Here is a 16,974-nt window from a genome sequence, read left to right on the forward strand (position 1 = left end):
CACAGGAGATGTCAAAGCCAACCTTCAGTTACGTATACTTTATTGGTGGTTTATCATAAATTAAAAAACAAGTCCTTGACATACAATACAAATGTGTCCTGACTAGGATCCAAGATTTGGTGACTACGTCGCCTTCCTCAGGAAATAACATGGAACTTGTGATACTCTTCAAAAGTTGCTCGGTAGCACTTTAGCATTCCTGCTTTTTGTTGTTGTGTTTTTTTTTTTGGGGGGGGTGCCTTTTTCCTGAGCAGAGATGCTGAAGCACCACAGAGCAACTTTTAAAGAGTATCATAAGTTCCTTGTCCCCCTGAGGAAGGCAATACAGTCGCCGGAACTTGGATCCTAGTTTGGACCACATTTATATTGTATGTCAAAGACTTGTTTTTGGAATTTTTGATAAACCACCAATAAAGTATACGTAGCTGAACGTTGGCTTTGACATCTCCTGTGCCTTTTCTTTTGCTGCTCTGTTTTACCCCGAGGCATGGCACCTTCTTCTTTGTTAAAAAGCTTAAAGCACATTTGTTTAAGTAGGCTTTTGTTGAGTAAGTTTGAAATACTTTAAGTCTAATTGTTTTATAAACTTATATATTAAATTGTATATTAATGTATGCTTTTCTTTTTTTGTGAATTGCTTAGATATAGGAGTATATAAATTTTTAAATAAATAAACATTAGTAACTTAGGATTTTAGATTATAAACCATCTTCACCATGGGGTTCTTTTACTAAATTTTACTAATCATTTTTTAATGGTGCTTTCAGTTATGAGCAGCAATTAAGTCAATTAAAAAAATTACCCCCCCCCCCCTTTTTTTTTTTTTTTTTTACTAAACTGCACAAGAGTTTTTTGCTTTGTGACCTTTGAAGTCATTGTTAGTAGAGTTTTTGTTGCCCATGATAATAACTGTGGAGCTATGTTTTACCTTTGTCTATAAAGTGCTGCAGAATGAATTTTGAGGCTCTTTTCTCCACTTAAATATTTGTTTTGGGGTCACTGGCAAGGGGCCATTCATGAGACATGATCTCTTTTGGTTTTCTGTTATTGGTTCTTTTACTAAAGCCATGCCAAAAGTGGCCTTAGTGTGTGCCCCTTACATGGGTCTTTCCCACATGCTAAAGCCACCTGTGTACAATTGAAAACAGGCCAATTTTTCCTATTCCCAGAATTGCCATGTGCTAATTGTGCAATAAGCACGAGGTCATTGAATATATGACCATGTGAGCCCTTACTGCCACCCATTTTGTAGGCGGTAAGGGCCCACGCACTAACTCTGCACTAATCAATTAACGTGCAGCCAGTTGCGTACCTAGGGTATGTGACACCAGGGGCCCATCATTTTTTACACATACACCCCAGCCCATCATTTTTTGACACCACCCTTGTCCCATCATTTTTTCTCACACACACACACCCCCGGCCCATCATTTTTTTGATACACCCCCCCCCCCCCACCCTTGGTATGCCACTGCTACATTTCGAAAAAGGCTATGAAGCCAGCGGGAGTGTGGCGAAAGCGTCCTTTAAGGAACAGCCTCCCAATCTGGCTCTATCCCGCCCCCTTCATTACACCAAAGGACAGCGTCCTCAGCCATTGGTCGACCTTGCCTGGGTCAACCAATGGCTGGGAATGCTGTCCGGTGACATCATTAAGGGGGCGGGATAGAGCCAGATTGGGAAGTGTTCCTTAAAGGACGCTTTCGCCGCTCCCGCCAGCTTCTTAGCCTTTTTCTTAGCCGCGGCGGTGGACTGGCAGCCACGCTGAAGTGCAGATCCCAGGAGGTTCCAGACCCGGCCAGCTGTGCACCCCCCTAGGGCGTGCACCTGGGGCGGTCCACCCCTACCCCACCCCATCCTTGGTATGTCACTGCATGCAGCAATGCCCCATGTACTGCATAGCACTGTCACATCCACTCTCCACCCCCAAAACATACCCCCTTCCACAAAAATACAAAAGGTTTATTTAGCACATGGTATGCATGAACAAATCAGCAAGTTTAACAGTAGGCATCTTTAGCTCATGGCAAACATGCATTAGTGTTTACTGCAGTTTAGTAGAAGGACTCCCATGAGCTCAGTTTTGAAAAGGAATAATCAAATCCAATCCACATGATAAATATTTTAGAGAATAAGGACTTATATCTCATGATACCAGAATTGGCACTAAGGTCATATTAACTAACCTTAATATAAAAGGGAAGCCCAGGTCGTATAAATAGCGGTGTGGCCATCAGTTTTAGTGTGTACGGATACAAGACATATTTAACATCTTCATATTCACTTTCTTCAGAATTTCCACCTGGCAGAATGCATGGAGTATAATTAGCACATTACTAGGTTTTTCACAAAATAATTTATCTAAATGAAGTACAATCCATGCCTGATGTCAAAAGGTAAACAGCTTAGAGTTTTGTTCATTCATGCATTGTGTGGTTCCAATTTGCCAGTCACCGTTTTATTCCTTGGTGTCATGAAGGGCTTTATCGATTTCAGTTATCTCTGGTTTTAAACATTTCCAATGGAACTTACACAATTTAGGAAACTATACAGGGGACGAAGGAGCAGAGAATTTGTCTTGAGTACCAGAATGTCCTCAATAAAAGAGGTACTAAGTAAGTCACTAAACAGGATTTACAATAAATAAATATATTAGGTGCAATTTTGGGGACAGGGTAGGAAAATTCCTCTTTAAACTGCAAAATATCTTACATTGAAAAGTCTTCCTTAAGGAAACTTCACTACCTCTAACCTTGGTGGGTTTACCTGGAGTCTCTATGACAGTGGTTGTAATATATAAGTAGCATCCATCCAGGTCTTCTAGCTGCTCAATCCCTAGTTCTTTTGCAGCCTTTTTGCTGTTAAATATGACCACAGCCACACCATCAGACATCTGGTAATGAAGAAGAGTCAGAAAGAACCCTGGTTTGAGAATGGGTGTGAAGAGAAATATTCATTCACTGCTAAAAATTTTAATAATCAATAAAGTGATCACCCCCCTTAAGCAGGGGATATTTACTAGATGAGTAGCTGAGGTTCACAAGATTATTATTCTATCAAATAGCACTGGAGAAAACCTAGAACGCAGCATGAGGAAGATCAAGTGATGAGGGGTAGAAATCACAACTTTGACAGAGGTTAGTCATAACTTTATATAAGAGGGTCAATTCTATAATTTGATGACTCAAGTTAGACCTTCCGATGCCACATGCGGAGTGCCAATTCAATGCATGGAAGAATTGGATAGATCCTCCAAGGAGAACAATAGGAGAGCAGAGGAAGGGTGATGGTCTTGCAACAGAACTCACAGAGCAGCCAGATTTGGAATCAAAATTTATTGATGTCTCAATCAAAGCGTTACTGTGTTTCGGCAATAAAAGATCTGCATTGGGAGATCAAGCAATCTGGGCGTGCCGTGACAAGCATAGCTACATAGAACCAGTTGTAAATCCATTTATGTGAGCTAATAATCATGTACTGTATAAGTAATCTTTTCATAGATAAACCATCAGTAAATGCATATTTGTAGACAGCAGAGATATTCAGTCTGCTATCTGGATAACTAAAGACAGCCTTATTGCAGGTGTTGCTATCCAGATAAGGACTTTTGAAAATTGAACTTCTATCATATTCCTTACAAAAAATGTTACAAGAACCAGACTAAGAAGCAATCCTTGCAGCACATTATTTGTACTGGTAACATCCCTTTCCTCAGAGTGAACTTTGTTGCCTTCCACGTACAATGGAAACATTGTAACACAGACACTTAGTAGAATAGAATGATTGCATACTTGCTTCTTGCTGAGGAGTTATTTGAATCTATGTGACAAATCTTGGCCAAGCTAAAATACTCTAATGCAGTTTTTCTCAACTTAGTCCTAGAGTACGTTCTTCAGTGTTCCTTCTAAGCAACGTGTCTGTGTGGCTGAGTGGCTGCGTGGCCACACACTTTTAGCAGGATGCTGCACCGCCATTCAGCCCCACTGCACAGCGGATGGAGTTGAGACCAGCATCCTTCCAGTAGCGCTCTTCCATCTTGTGCCATTGCTGCTGCTTTCCAGAAGCAGCAGAGGCAAACTGAAACAAACCAGGTTTGGGACCTTCCCATACATATCTGCAGCTGCTGGCCTGCCCTCTCCAATGTAATTTCTTCTTCCAGGGCAAAGCTGACAGCCACAGATATGTATGGGAAGGTTCTGCAGCCGGTTTGTTTCAGTTTGCTGCTGCTTCGGGAAAGCAGCATCAGTGGTAGGGATGCTGGAGTAGATGGGAGAGAGGGGGCAGATGCTGGTGGATGTAGGGTGGGTGGGAGAGAGAGGGCAGATGCTGGTGTATGTGGGGTGAGTGGGAGGGAGCAGGCACTAGTGTATGTGGGGTAGGTGGGAGAGAAGGGGCTGACGCTGGAAGAAAAGAGGGTAGAACACTGGTGGAAGTGAGAAGAGAGAGTGGACAGAAGCTGGTGGAGATGGTTTGGGGTAGGGGAAGAGAGAGGGGGTAGATTTTGTATAGAAGTGGGAAGACAAATTCCAGATTGAACAGGGGGGAGAGAGGGCAGATGTTTGGGGGTACAGAGAGGATGAAGATGAAGGAATGGAGGAAGTGATGGATGGAAAGGAGAGATTCTGGATTGAGGTAAGGGGAGAGAGGGGCAGACATTGTATGGAAGGGTAGAGATACAAAGAGGATGGAAATTTTGATGGAAGGGTAGAGGGGGGATGATGGATGGAAAGGGAGGGGATAAGCTGTATAGATGGAGGGAGACTGAAACCTGGTGAGAGACAGGAGGGAGATGATGGAAGAGGGAAGAGACAGAGGAGGGAGATACTGATGGAAGAGGAGAGAGAGTATGGAGATGCTGGATGGAATGGGGAGAGGAGGCAGATGCTGGATGGGAAATAGGCAGATATTTGAGAGGAGAGAAAAAAAGGAGGGTGATTTATTTAAAAATTTATATACCGCATATTGACTATGCGGTTTACAGATTGCATAATGATGGAAGGGAAAAGAAAGGGCAGATATAGGGGGCACACTGTATGGATGGGGGAGAGAAAGAGAGCAGAATTAGTGTAAGACTGGGGAGTAAAAGAGGTCAGAGTTAGTGAAAGACTGGCAATAAGGAGAAGTAAAATAGGAGAGCCAGGGTGAGGGGAAAAAGATAGAAAGCTGCTGGTAGACTGTAAAAAAGAGGAAACTTGAAGACTAGGTAATAAGAATGAGTTAAATCTGGACATAGAGGTAGAAAAATAAATTGAAAAAAGACAAAAGGAAAAGGAGAGAAAAATCCTAGAAAGAAGTGAATGGCCAGAAAACAAATGTAGAAAAAAATTTTTTATCTTTAATTCAGAATAAAGTAGTGTGGTATCCATGTTTATAAAGGTTAATAAACTAAAATATAAAATGAGTTAAGGTGATATATTTTCATTGTACTAATTTTAATACATTTTTGATCAACTGTCAGAGACCAAAACCTTCTTTCTTGGGTCAAGACAGCTTATTATCTTGACCTGAGAAAGGAGGTATTGACCTTTGAGAGCTAATTGAAAAAATGTTTTAAGTCCTTTCAATTAAAAAAATATATATATCTTATTTTCCATTTTTTATTTATATTTGCAATTCTTAATTTGTTTTTTTAATTTCATGTTTATTAATTTTCGGAAAATACAACATCAAACAACAACAACAAATAGGAGTAATCAGCAGTAAAAGTCAGGTCTTCCTTCATGAAGACCTACAATACCCAACCCCCCTCCCCCTCACCAAGGAACCCTCCCCCCCAATCCCCCCACCCCCGCACTCCAATGTCAGAAGATCAAGAGAGAACTTTGAGCTCTATGGGAATCTCTTAATTTGTAATGTACAGTGTGTGTGATACCATTAGGGCAGTGGTTCTCAACCCTGTCCTGGGGACTCCACAGCCAGTCGGGTTTTCAAGATATCCCTAATGAATATGCATGAGAGAGATTTGCATATAATGGAAGTGACAGGTATGCAAATCTCTCTCATGCATATTCATTAGGGATATCTTGAAAACCGAACTGGCTGGGGGGTTCCCAGGACAGGGTTGAGAACCACTGCATTAGGGTAATGTAATGGAAAATTTTTGCTCACATCAACTCCGTCTTTTTGCTCACATGAACTGTGTCCTTAGAGGGAACATTGACCCCCTTGCTTGTCAGGTTTCAGGATATCCACAATGAATATGCATGACATAAATTTATTTATAATGGAGGCAGTGTATTCAAATCGTATTTTGAGGAAACCTATTTAGCACAAACCAGTCATAGGCAAAAAAAAACCCCCAAACATTTACCATGATAAGCCAAGAAGGGTAAAGGTCTATTCATCTGGCCTGCTTCTGAGCTGGCCAATTTCAAATACCTTTGTAGAATCATTGTGTGCTCTATATGCTTCATCATAAAAGAAAACTGAAGTTTCTTTACCGCAGCTGTTTGCACTGTTCTTGGTATCATCCGTTTAATGCCATTTTCAATGATTCCATAACGCACATAAACACTAGCACTGGAGACCTTCTTGTTATAGAAATAGCTGTGGAAATAAGTATTGTTTATTTAAAGCTTCTATACTGCTACTAATGACTGGGGACTCAATTCAGAGTGGTGTACATGAGCTTCTGTAATGGTGTTGCAATATATGAGCTTCTGTAAAGGTGTTACAATACAGAGTTAGCATTTTCTGAGATGGTTTTTTTCAATACAGACATATTTATACCATAATCAATCATCCTAAATATATATACACATTTATACCATAGTCAATCATCCTATGTATATACACATATAATACTAGTACCATGTTCATACTAGATCTTACTTATAATAAATGTATTGTTTTCTATGTTGTGATCCTAGTGGATGTCTTCAAACTTAAATTTTAATGTATGTGACACACCTTCTGTGGTTGACATCATAAGGGTTAGTCATTCATCAGAGTTAACCTTTGTATTGTTAAAAAAAAGAAAAGAAAAGAAAAAAAGCTTTACAAAGCATTGTACCTCAAGATTTCTGTCTACAAAGCATTGCAATTGGTCCAAACGCGACTGTAATGTTAGTGACTGGCATTGGAAAAAGAGAACATGTTACTCCAGTTCTGAAGGCTTTGCATTGCCTGCTTGTTAAGTTCTGAGACATTTTGTATCTGGTTCAACAGCTGGTATATCATGGATGCTCCCTTGGTATTGAAACAGATGTTATCTGTATGTTGCCTGAATCGTAATTTGAGATCAGAATCAGGAATGATACTTTCCATGACAGAGCACTATGGGGCTGACTATCAGAATAAAAGATTGGGCTCTTTCTCATGTACAGCACCTTTATGATTAAACAGGCTTCCAGGATTGTTGCGCTGTGGATGTGTGCTTCTAGGAGTAGTTTTAAGAAATTACTGGAAACACATTAATTTGTGCATTTTGATTGACACTGACTACGGTATTGTATGCTATGGGTTTGTTTTTTTATTGGATAATGCATGCTATACTGTAATCCACATAGGTATATGCAGAATATAATTTTTTAAAATAAATAAGTAAGTCTACTTTAAGGAGGGGGACATTTCAGTAGTTTAGAAAATTTAGCAGCATGAAAGACTAGAGCCAGTTTGAAAAGGTTATCCCTTCTACTATCAGAGCTAACCAGAAAGGAAGAGAAAGTTGGGGGGGTTGTTGGTTTGTTTTTTGTTTTTTTTGGGGGGGTTGGATTCTTTTTGAGGATGATGAAATCTAGGTTAGAAAACAGAGCGATACACCACATCTGATGTCAAGTGGCACTGCCTGTCAAAGCTCTGATCTCACTCTTCAAAGGGGGGGATCCCGTAAATGAGCGGGGGGGGGGGGGGGGTCCCGTAAATGAGCTGCTTCTTCCCAGGCCTTCTAGTTTTCAAAAGGAAATAACCCACAGAGTTTCCCTTTGAAAACTATCTAGAAGGTAGGGAGAAACAAAATTCCCACAAACATTAGCACCTGCTATTTATGCAGGTAATAGGGTAAAATACTCTATACATCTGAAAACACACCAGCCAATATTCAAAAAGATTTAAGCGAGCAGGAGAAGCTCTTGCCCACTTAAATCATGCTGTACAGCAGGGCTGCCCAATTCTGGTCTTCGAGATCTACTGGTAGGCCAGGTTTTCAGGATATCCACAATGAACATGCATGAGAGAGATTTGCATACGAAGAAGGCAGTGCAGGCAAATCTCTCTCATGCATATTCATTGTGGATATCCTGAAAACCTGGCCTGCCAGTAGAACTCAAGTACCAGAATTGGGCAGCCCTGCTCTACAGGCTGGCTGCCGATATTCAGTGACACTTAAAGTAGCAGTGCCACTGGATATCATCACTGACCAGCCATTTTTGAAGTGGGCTGGAGAGGGGCGTTCTGAGCGGTGAGCAGCTGGCAGTAATGTGGGTACCAGCTCTGAATAATGGCCCGCACCTACATAGCTGCTAATAATGGCTTAGGGCAACTCCGACACCCCCCCCCCCCCCCGCCCTTCCCCCTCCGCCCCACTCAATCCTGCCCCTCACAATCCCTAATGGAAAATGGCTACCATGGTCTCTAACGGTTTGCACTGGAAATGTTACACTGCCACGCAAGCTGAATCTAGTTCTTTGACCTATGGACTATTCTGAAACTCTCCCTCTTTTTGGCATGAAGTTTCAGCTGCCAAAAGGCTAATTAGCTGGCAAATTTTTGCACTGGCTTCAGGAAAGCAACTGGTGGCAATGAAGATTAAGGGAACCCAAGGTTTTACATCAAGTCAACCAGACACTGGTTACCTGAGAATGATAGTGGTTTGTTTTATTTTTACAAAATCAAAATCAAACACCCAGTCATTTGTTACCACTTCAGTTTTACTGTTGCCACATGTTCTCTTTCACAGAATTTAGAAAAATCAGGATGGGTATCATATTCCATAGCTAACATGCAGTCCTATGAATAAATTAGGACACCCCATAAAATATTCAGTTCTTTCTTAAGAAATGTTCACATATCAATGTCAAATCTTTTCTTTATTTATCTCTCCAAAAGAAAGTGATGTAATTGCAGATAAACAACAAAAAAATTTCTTGATTTACTCATGAAACAAAAAATATCCACAAAAATGCGTATTCTAACCGAGGAATAAATTAGGACACTCTACACCCTAATAGCTATTGTTTTCCCCTTTGGCTGAAATAACTGCAGTGAGACACTTGTTGTAGCCATCTACTAGTCTTTGATATCGGTCTGAGGAAAGTTTGGCCCACTCCTCAATGCAGAATTCTTTCAGCTGTGAGATGTTTGAGGGGTTTCTTGCAAGTACAGCCCATTTCAAATCACCCCACAATATCTCAAAGGGATTAAGATCAGGGCTTTGATTCAGCCACTCCAGGACTCTCCATTTCTCCATTTCTTAGTTTTCAGCCAGTCCTTGGTGGATTTACTGTCATGTTGCAGGGTCCAGTTCCACTTCAGCTTTAATTTTCTTACAGATGGTCTCACGTTTCTCAAGCACCCTCAGATACACAGTAGAATTCATGATGGATTCTTTGATGGTGAGCTGACCAGATCCTGCTACAGCAAAACATCCCCAAACTGACTAAAACCCCCAAAAATTAACACTTTCACCTACAGTTGGTATGAGATTATTTTCCTGGAATGCTATATTTGGTGTCCTCTTTTCTGGTGTCCAAATAATTTAATTATAGACTCATCTGTCTATAGAGCACTATTCCAGAAGTCCTGGTGTTTGTCTACTTTCTCTCTGGCAAACTCCAGTCTGACCTTGATGTTTCTCTTAGAGAGTAAAGGTTTCCTCCTTGCACACTTCCCATGCAAGTTAAATTTGTGCAGTCTCTTTCCGATTGTAGAGGCATGCACTTTCACATCAACAGTAGCAAGAGCCTACTGTAGGTCCCGTGATGACATGTTAGGGTTTTTGGAGACTTCTTTTAGCATCTTGCAGTCTGCTCTGGGGGTCATGTTGCCAGTTGTTTGGAAAATTCTCTACTTGTACACTATTTTCTAGAACGTGGAATGGCTAAAGTCAAATTCTTTTGAGATCTTTATAAATCCCTTACCAGACTTATAAGCTGCTACAATCTTCTTTCAGAAGGTCTCAGACAGCTCTTTTGATCTCACCATGGTGTTCACTCTCACCGCAGCAGTCATGAGCACACCACACTAAATGTCTGAGGTTTAAGTAGGACAAACCTCCTTCAAAATGCTGAGTAATGATGTTCTAATCATGTGCACCTGATGTAATACACCTGTGTGATTTGAGCCACTTTAAGTGGGAGGATATGTAGGGGTGTCCTAATTTATTCCTCAGTTAGAATACACATTTTTGTAAATCAAGGAAAGTTTTTGTTGTTTACCTACAATTATATCACTTTCTTTTGCAGAGATAAATAAAGAAAAGATTTGACATCGATATGTGAACATTTCTTAAGAAAGAACTGAATATTTTATAGGGTGTCCTAATTTTTTCACATGACTGTAGGTCATGAGGCAAGCCTATTCCTGGAACTTGCATAAATCAGAATCTGTGAACTGATCCAAGCATGCAGAGAGATAGACTTTCACCACAGTATTTGGATAATGTTATTTCATTTACCACTGGTTAATGAATAAAATACTCGATTCATGTAATTGCGAACAAAAGAGTAAAAACGAAAAGCCAGATAAAGGTTTTGATTTTATTGGCAGGCATGTTTCTTCAGATTTTTGTAGTTACCACAAATATTTCAACCAGTTTAGCAGCTGAAATCTTTTTCTTGCTTTGCAACCTCTTCTTTTTTCAGACTTTTAAAGGAACAAAAAACTTATTTGCAGGCATTGGAGTAGATTTCTTTGTGTTGCTATTGTGCGGCTTTGTGCTTCCCAATAATACCTGGAAAGTTGCCAACAAGTTGTTTAAGAGGTTGCCATTTGGAAGACGTCATCAATGAAAGGCCTAAATGGCTGCAAATCAGTGCAAGTTACAAAATTTGCAAATTTATTTCACAGAAGAAAACCTATACAGCAAACATATACACATTTTTTAAAAAAAATTCAGAACTTCTTACCTAGCTTTAATAGTAATTCTAAAGCTTTCAAATGTCTCATAACTTATTGAGCTCATTTCGGGTTCTATTGAAACGGAAAAGGTTGGCATTGCTGGAAAAAAAAAAGAAGCAAAATTCTATGTATGACTGCTTAGCATCTTTAGACAGACCTGTCACTTTTCTCAAGCATATTTAATATTTTTACTTCAAGTTCCTTGGTAACAAGTTCAATAAAGTCAAATGCCAATGATTCAGTAGCACAACAGAAAAAGGAAACATTGAGGCAATTTAGCATTAAGGGAATAATTTCATAATAGAGGACCTAAGGCCCCCTTTTACTAAACCGCGCTAGCGGTTTTTAGTGCCTGGAGCCATGCTGAATGCCCCGTGCTGCTCCTGATGCTCGTAGGAACTCTATGAGCATCGGGAGCAGCACGGCTCCCAGCGCTAAAACAACACGCTGCCATATCAGTTAGAGAGGTGGTTCCCAAACCTGGTCCTGGAGGCACCCCAGCCAATCAAGGGCTCCTTTTACTAAGCTGCGTTAGCAACATTCTAGCGCACGCTAAACCCATGCTATGCGGCTAGAATTAACGCCAGCTCAATGCTGGCATTAGCGTCTAGCGTGCGTGGCAATTTACCACGGGCTATTCTGCGCGTTAATGCCCCAAGTTTTCAGGATATCCACAATGAATATTCATAAGAGAGATTTACGTGCAATGGAGACAGTGCATGCAAATCTCTCTCATGCATATTCAAGTTTAGTTTATTTGATATGCTGCAAAAAAATTTTGAAACAGAAATCTAAGAGGTTTACAATTTATTGATTAGAGGGGCAGGTAGCTGAAAACTTGAACACATTTCAGAATGCACACAGAATGGGAAATGGGGGGAAAGGAAAGGGTACCTAGCAACAAAAGGGAAAGAGGGAAAAGGGTGAGCACATTAGAAAGCTTGGTGCAATCCCATCCAAAAGTCAGCTAATGGAGAAATCAGAAGGTAAATAGTGAAGAGTGAAAAACCTTACTGGCTGAGGTGTTTCACCAGGTTTAGGAACCACTGAGCTAGAGTCATATTTTGCCCATTAAGATATATCCAACCACCACATTCATCTCCAATTTAACATTTGAACCGCTAAATTCAGAAAGATTTTTTTAACGTTTAAGTAGATCAGTGATTCTCAACCCAGTCAGGTTTCAGGATACCCACAATAAAAGTGCATGATATAAAATGTGAAATTGGGCATGCAAATTTATCTCATGCACCTTCATTGTGAGTATCCTGAAAACCTGACTGGCTAGGTGTGTCTCAACAAGGACTGGGTTGAGAATCCCTGGAGTACAGCCACTTAGCCAGTCAGGATTTCAGGAGACCCACAATGAATACGCATGAGAAAGATCTGAATATGCATAGTCATTGTACAGCACTAGCAAAAAAAAAAAAAATGATGTCATTGGATTCGTCATTCAATGATAATCTTCCTTGCGGTCAAAAATATGTATAAGAATCAATGGCATAAACAAATGTAGATTCATAAACATATTTTTCACTACTAAGAAGATTGTGATTGAATGATGAGTCCAGGGATCTCATTGATTGACATATTGACATAATGGTGGAGGAATAGCAAGTTAGGGGCATTGGGCTGAGAACCGTGGGAACTGGGTTCAATTCCCACTGCAACACCTTGTAACTTTGGGTGAGTCAATTAATCCTCTATCACCCCCAGATACAGACATTTAGACTGTAAGCCCATTACAGACAAAAAAAGCACCTGTATATAATATGTAAATGCTTTGGCTGTACCACAGAAATATATCAAATGCAAAGCATATTCACTTGTGGCAAGTTTCAGTGACGTTATTTTATTTATTTATTTTTTAGCATTGTGAGGCTGACAAGTGGTAGAAAATCAGCAATAAATCGTATATGGAGCACAGATGCCTCTTTGTTTGGAGCAAGGTCTCTACAGACATAACATTTTACAAACAGATTATCAAATGCTGAAATTGGCATAAATGTTAGTAAGGATATAGTGAAGAATGAATCCTTTCTGTGAATATAAAAATTAAGGACTCCTTTTAATAAACCGTGGAAGAGCTTTTTACCACAATCCAGCGAGGTAAACGATCCAACGTTCATTCAATTCCTATGAGCGTCAAAGCATTTACTTTGCCGGCCCGTGATAAGAAGCTCTTCCGCAGTTTAGTAAAACCCAGGGTAAGTTTTAATAAGCTTTGATTGGAGTTGTTGATTTGCCAGTAAGGACTCATAAATAGTATGACACAGATTTAAGTTTTATGGATTGTCGTTGGTACTATTTTGAAAATGTAATTGGCAGTATTATTTGGTATCATAAAGGTTTTTTTAGGGGCATCAATCAAGTAACTGATTAGAATATACTAACCTTTTAGGCGATTATATGGATCAGTTGTGTAATCATTTTGTTTTTAGGTTGGTTGGCAAGACAGACTTTGAAATATCATTACTTTTTTTTAAGATCTGATCTTGCCAACACTTTGGTGAGTTGGACAACAAATGTGCATTTAGGTGTTTATGCATAAAAACAGATATGTGGAGGGGCATAATCAAAAGAAATGTCTAAGTCCATTTTGGGCCTAAGTCACAAGTTGCTCAAAGTCGGACAAAAGTCAGACATGGGAAAAGGTCCATTTTTGAAAAATACATCCAATATATATATATATATTTTTTTTTTTTTTTTAAATTGTCCAACTGTATGTCCAGCCATCTGATCGCCCAGACTTCTAAGTCATCCATCTTTATATCCCATTTTCGACCAAAAATTTGTCCAAAAATACCTTTTGGATGTGGGCGGGGTCAGCAAAATTATGGACTGGACACCTAAACATTGCACCAGAGTAGTGGGATACCTTACAGGGCACTGCTGTGAACTTCACAAAAAGGGTGTCACATACACATCTCACCACAACAACCTTATAGGTCATGGTGAGCCCCCCCAAACACCCCCCAGAACCCACTAGACCCACCTGTCTACTACCCCAATAGCCCTTATGGCTGCAGGTGCCACTTATATGGTATTACAAAAGGGTTTGGGGTTTTTTGGGGGGAGATGCATATGTTTCATCATGAATGCAGTGATTAGAGTGGCTTATGGGCCTGGGTCCTCCTCTCCATGGTTCACTAACCCCCAAGACCACTTAAGTCACCTCTGTGCAGCTCTACTAGGCTTTCCTATGCCAGGCTGCCAGATGCTGATGTTCTGGAGGCAGATACGTAAAGTTGTTATTAAGATTTTTAAGGGGGAGGGGGTCAGTGATCACTGTGGCAGTGTATGGGGGTCTGTACTTTGTGTCTGAAGTGTTTATCTAGTCACTTTGGATACCTTCTTGTGACTTAGACCTGGTTTTAGATGGCCTAAGTCACTGCGGTCTAGGCAGTGTTGTAAAACTTTCGGTTATACATGCAGTACGACTAAGTTTAGGATGGCCCACGCCCCACCCAAATCCCGCCCTCGACGCTCCTCCTGACACGCCCCTTTTAGCTCTGGTTGTTTAGCAGCACTGTGAAGGCCTAGGTCATTTTTAAATATGTCTAAAACCTGGTTCGGTTATCGGCACTTGGACGACTTGTCTTTCAGATCGTCCAAGTGCTGATTTAGGCTGGTTTTTAGACATTTTTCTATTTCAATTATGAGCCCCATACTGTATATATATGACATTAGACAAAGCTAAATAAATGGAATTTTGATGTTTTAGGTTTGGAATAATTAAGCACATTTTAGCTGGTTCAACAACAGTTGTTTTTAGAGCTGATTTTTCATATGGGACCCTTTTGCAAAGCAATTCCTGGTGCGGCAAATGATACAAAGCCCATTCAATTTCTATGGGCTTTATCACATTTAACACACCAGAAATTGCTACCATGGCCTTGTAAAAGGGGCCCATGGTGAGTTGCACATTAAATTCACATTTAAAATTTGATAGTTATTTTTTTGTATATGAATTTATATTTTGTTTATTTTCATTTTTTGTCATTTTATATGAATCCACTTCCATGTTATATTTTTATATGGAATTTTGGTTTTAAAATTTATTCATCTTTATGTCACTTTTATATTTAGGCCTGGATTCTGTAACTGGCGGCATTGTCAGCAACTGCCTTAAAAGCGTTGAGTGTCAATTGAGTGTCAATTGCATGATGGTACTGGGTACAGAATCACGCTTCCAGCAAAGGTAGGTGCCGGAAATGTAGGCCAGGGTTTTCTAGGCCTACATTTCCAGTGCCTGCCTTTGATGTGAATTGCACCTCCACAGCCACTTTAGGCCACCTAATGCCACTTCCGGCATTAGCCACACCTACAGTGGTGTTAGGCAGCCTAAAGTGCCTACGGAGGAGCGATTCTGGTGCTGATTTTTTAGGCAGCAGTTAAAAACATTGTTTAAAGAATGTTTTTTTACTGAGTTTGGGCACCTACTGGTACCTAAAAAAATTGGCGTCAGTTAGAGAATCCAGGCCTTAGTGGAGGAGTGACCTAATGGTTAGAGATACTGCTTCAGCACCTTGAGGTTGTGACTTCAATCTCAACACTGCTCCTTGTAACCCTAGACAAGTCGCCTAACTTGTCATTGTCCTTGGTACCATAGTTATATTGTGATCCCACCGAAAACTTGCTGTACACTGCCTTCATAAAGGCAGTTAATAAATCCCAATTAAATAATACATAGTTGTACTTATGTTTTAAGCTTTTAGAGCCAGATTCACAAAATGGCATCCAAAATTAGGCTACAAACAAACAAAACAACCCTGAGAGAAAAAAATATATGTAAAATCAAATGGATTCACATCTAATCAAAAGCATACAATCAAGAGAATCCACTAATCAAAGTTACAATATAAATTCATTCAACAATTTATTAATTCAATAATTAGATAACACCAAAACACATATATATTAAAATATAATCCAAAAACTCAGAAGGAGGAAGGAATCCAAAAGTTCATTACTTTAGCACATTTTTAATTAGAATAGCTCACTTATCTTTGATTCATTCAAACTTCAACATAAAGTCCAAGGAGACATCAAAGGCCAATAGGAATCCTTAACCAGCCAAAGAGAGTCGATACTCAAAATCCATAAGTCCATGTGCAATCAAATCCCAAAAACATCAATGAAGGTAAAGTGGAAGTGCAGCAATCAAGTGATATAGTGATCAAATCGTGTTCAAAAATATTGGGGATAAACCCATCCAATAAAAAGTTTTTGGATTATATTTTAATATGTATGTTTTGGTGTTATCTAATTTGATTAATGGATTCTCTTGATTGTATCCAAAATTAGGCACCAAAAAGATTCATGGTAAACTACTATTCTATAAAGGGCACTCTATCTAAGCATCCTTTATAGAATAGTGCTTAAAAAAGACTCTCACACCCAAGAACATAAGAATTGCCGCTGCTGGGTCAGACCAGTGGTCGATCATGCCCAGCAGTCCGCTCACGCAGCAGCCCTTAGGTCAAAGACCAGTGCTCTAACTGAGACTATCCTTACCTGCATACATTCTGGTCCAGCAGGAACTTATCTAACTTTGTCTTGAATCCCTGGAGGGTGTTTTCCCCTATAACAGACTCCGGAAGAGCGTTCCAGTTTTCTACCACTCTCTGGGTGAAGAAGAACTTCCTTACGTTTGTGAGGAATTTATCCCCTTTTAACTTTAGAGAGTGCTCTCTCGTTCTCTCTACCTTGGAGAGGGTGAACAACCTGTCTTTATCTACTAAGTCTATTCCTTTCATTATCTTGAATGTTTCGATCATGCCCCCTCTCAGTCTCCTCTTTTCAGGGGAGAAGAGGCCCAGTTTCTCTAATCTCTCACTGTACGGCAACTCCTCCAACCCCTTAACCATTTTAGTCACTCTTCTCTGGACCCTTTTGAGTAGTATTGTGTCCTTCTTC

At 40.0% G+C, this 16,974-nt stretch overlaps 2 protein-coding genes across 3 annotated transcripts in view; one reads left to right on the forward strand and one right to left on the reverse strand.

The window, feature by feature from the left end:
- The window catches only part of C5 (complement C5), a 149,154-nt gene that overhangs the window by 103,164 nt on the left and 29,016 nt on the right, over window positions 1-16,974 (reverse strand). For both annotated transcript variants that reach the window (XR_004540904.1, XM_033961430.1), the window contains exons 7-10: window positions 11,064-11,154; window positions 6,441-6,546; window positions 2,767-2,893; window positions 2,187-2,302 (exon numbers count right to left, since the gene is read on the reverse strand). Coding sequence is in view for 1 of the 2 variants with exons in the window: in XM_033961430.1 (XP_033817321.1) it covers window positions 2,187-2,302; window positions 2,767-2,893; window positions 6,441-6,546; window positions 11,064-11,154 (440 nt within the window). In the remaining variant the exon portion in view is untranslated. The remainder of the gene's footprint in view (window positions 1-2,186; window positions 2,303-2,766; window positions 2,894-6,440; window positions 6,547-11,063; window positions 11,155-16,974) is intronic.
- Window positions 1-16,974, forward strand: part of CNTRL (centriolin) — a 350,863-nt gene that overhangs the window by 21,211 nt on the left and 312,678 nt on the right. The window lies entirely within an intron of this gene.

This window comes from Geotrypetes seraphini, chromosome 10 (genome assembly GCF_902459505.1).
Source record: "Geotrypetes seraphini chromosome 10, aGeoSer1.1, whole genome shotgun sequence".
Lineage (NCBI taxonomy): Eukaryota > Metazoa > Chordata > Amphibia > Gymnophiona > Dermophiidae > Geotrypetes > Geotrypetes seraphini.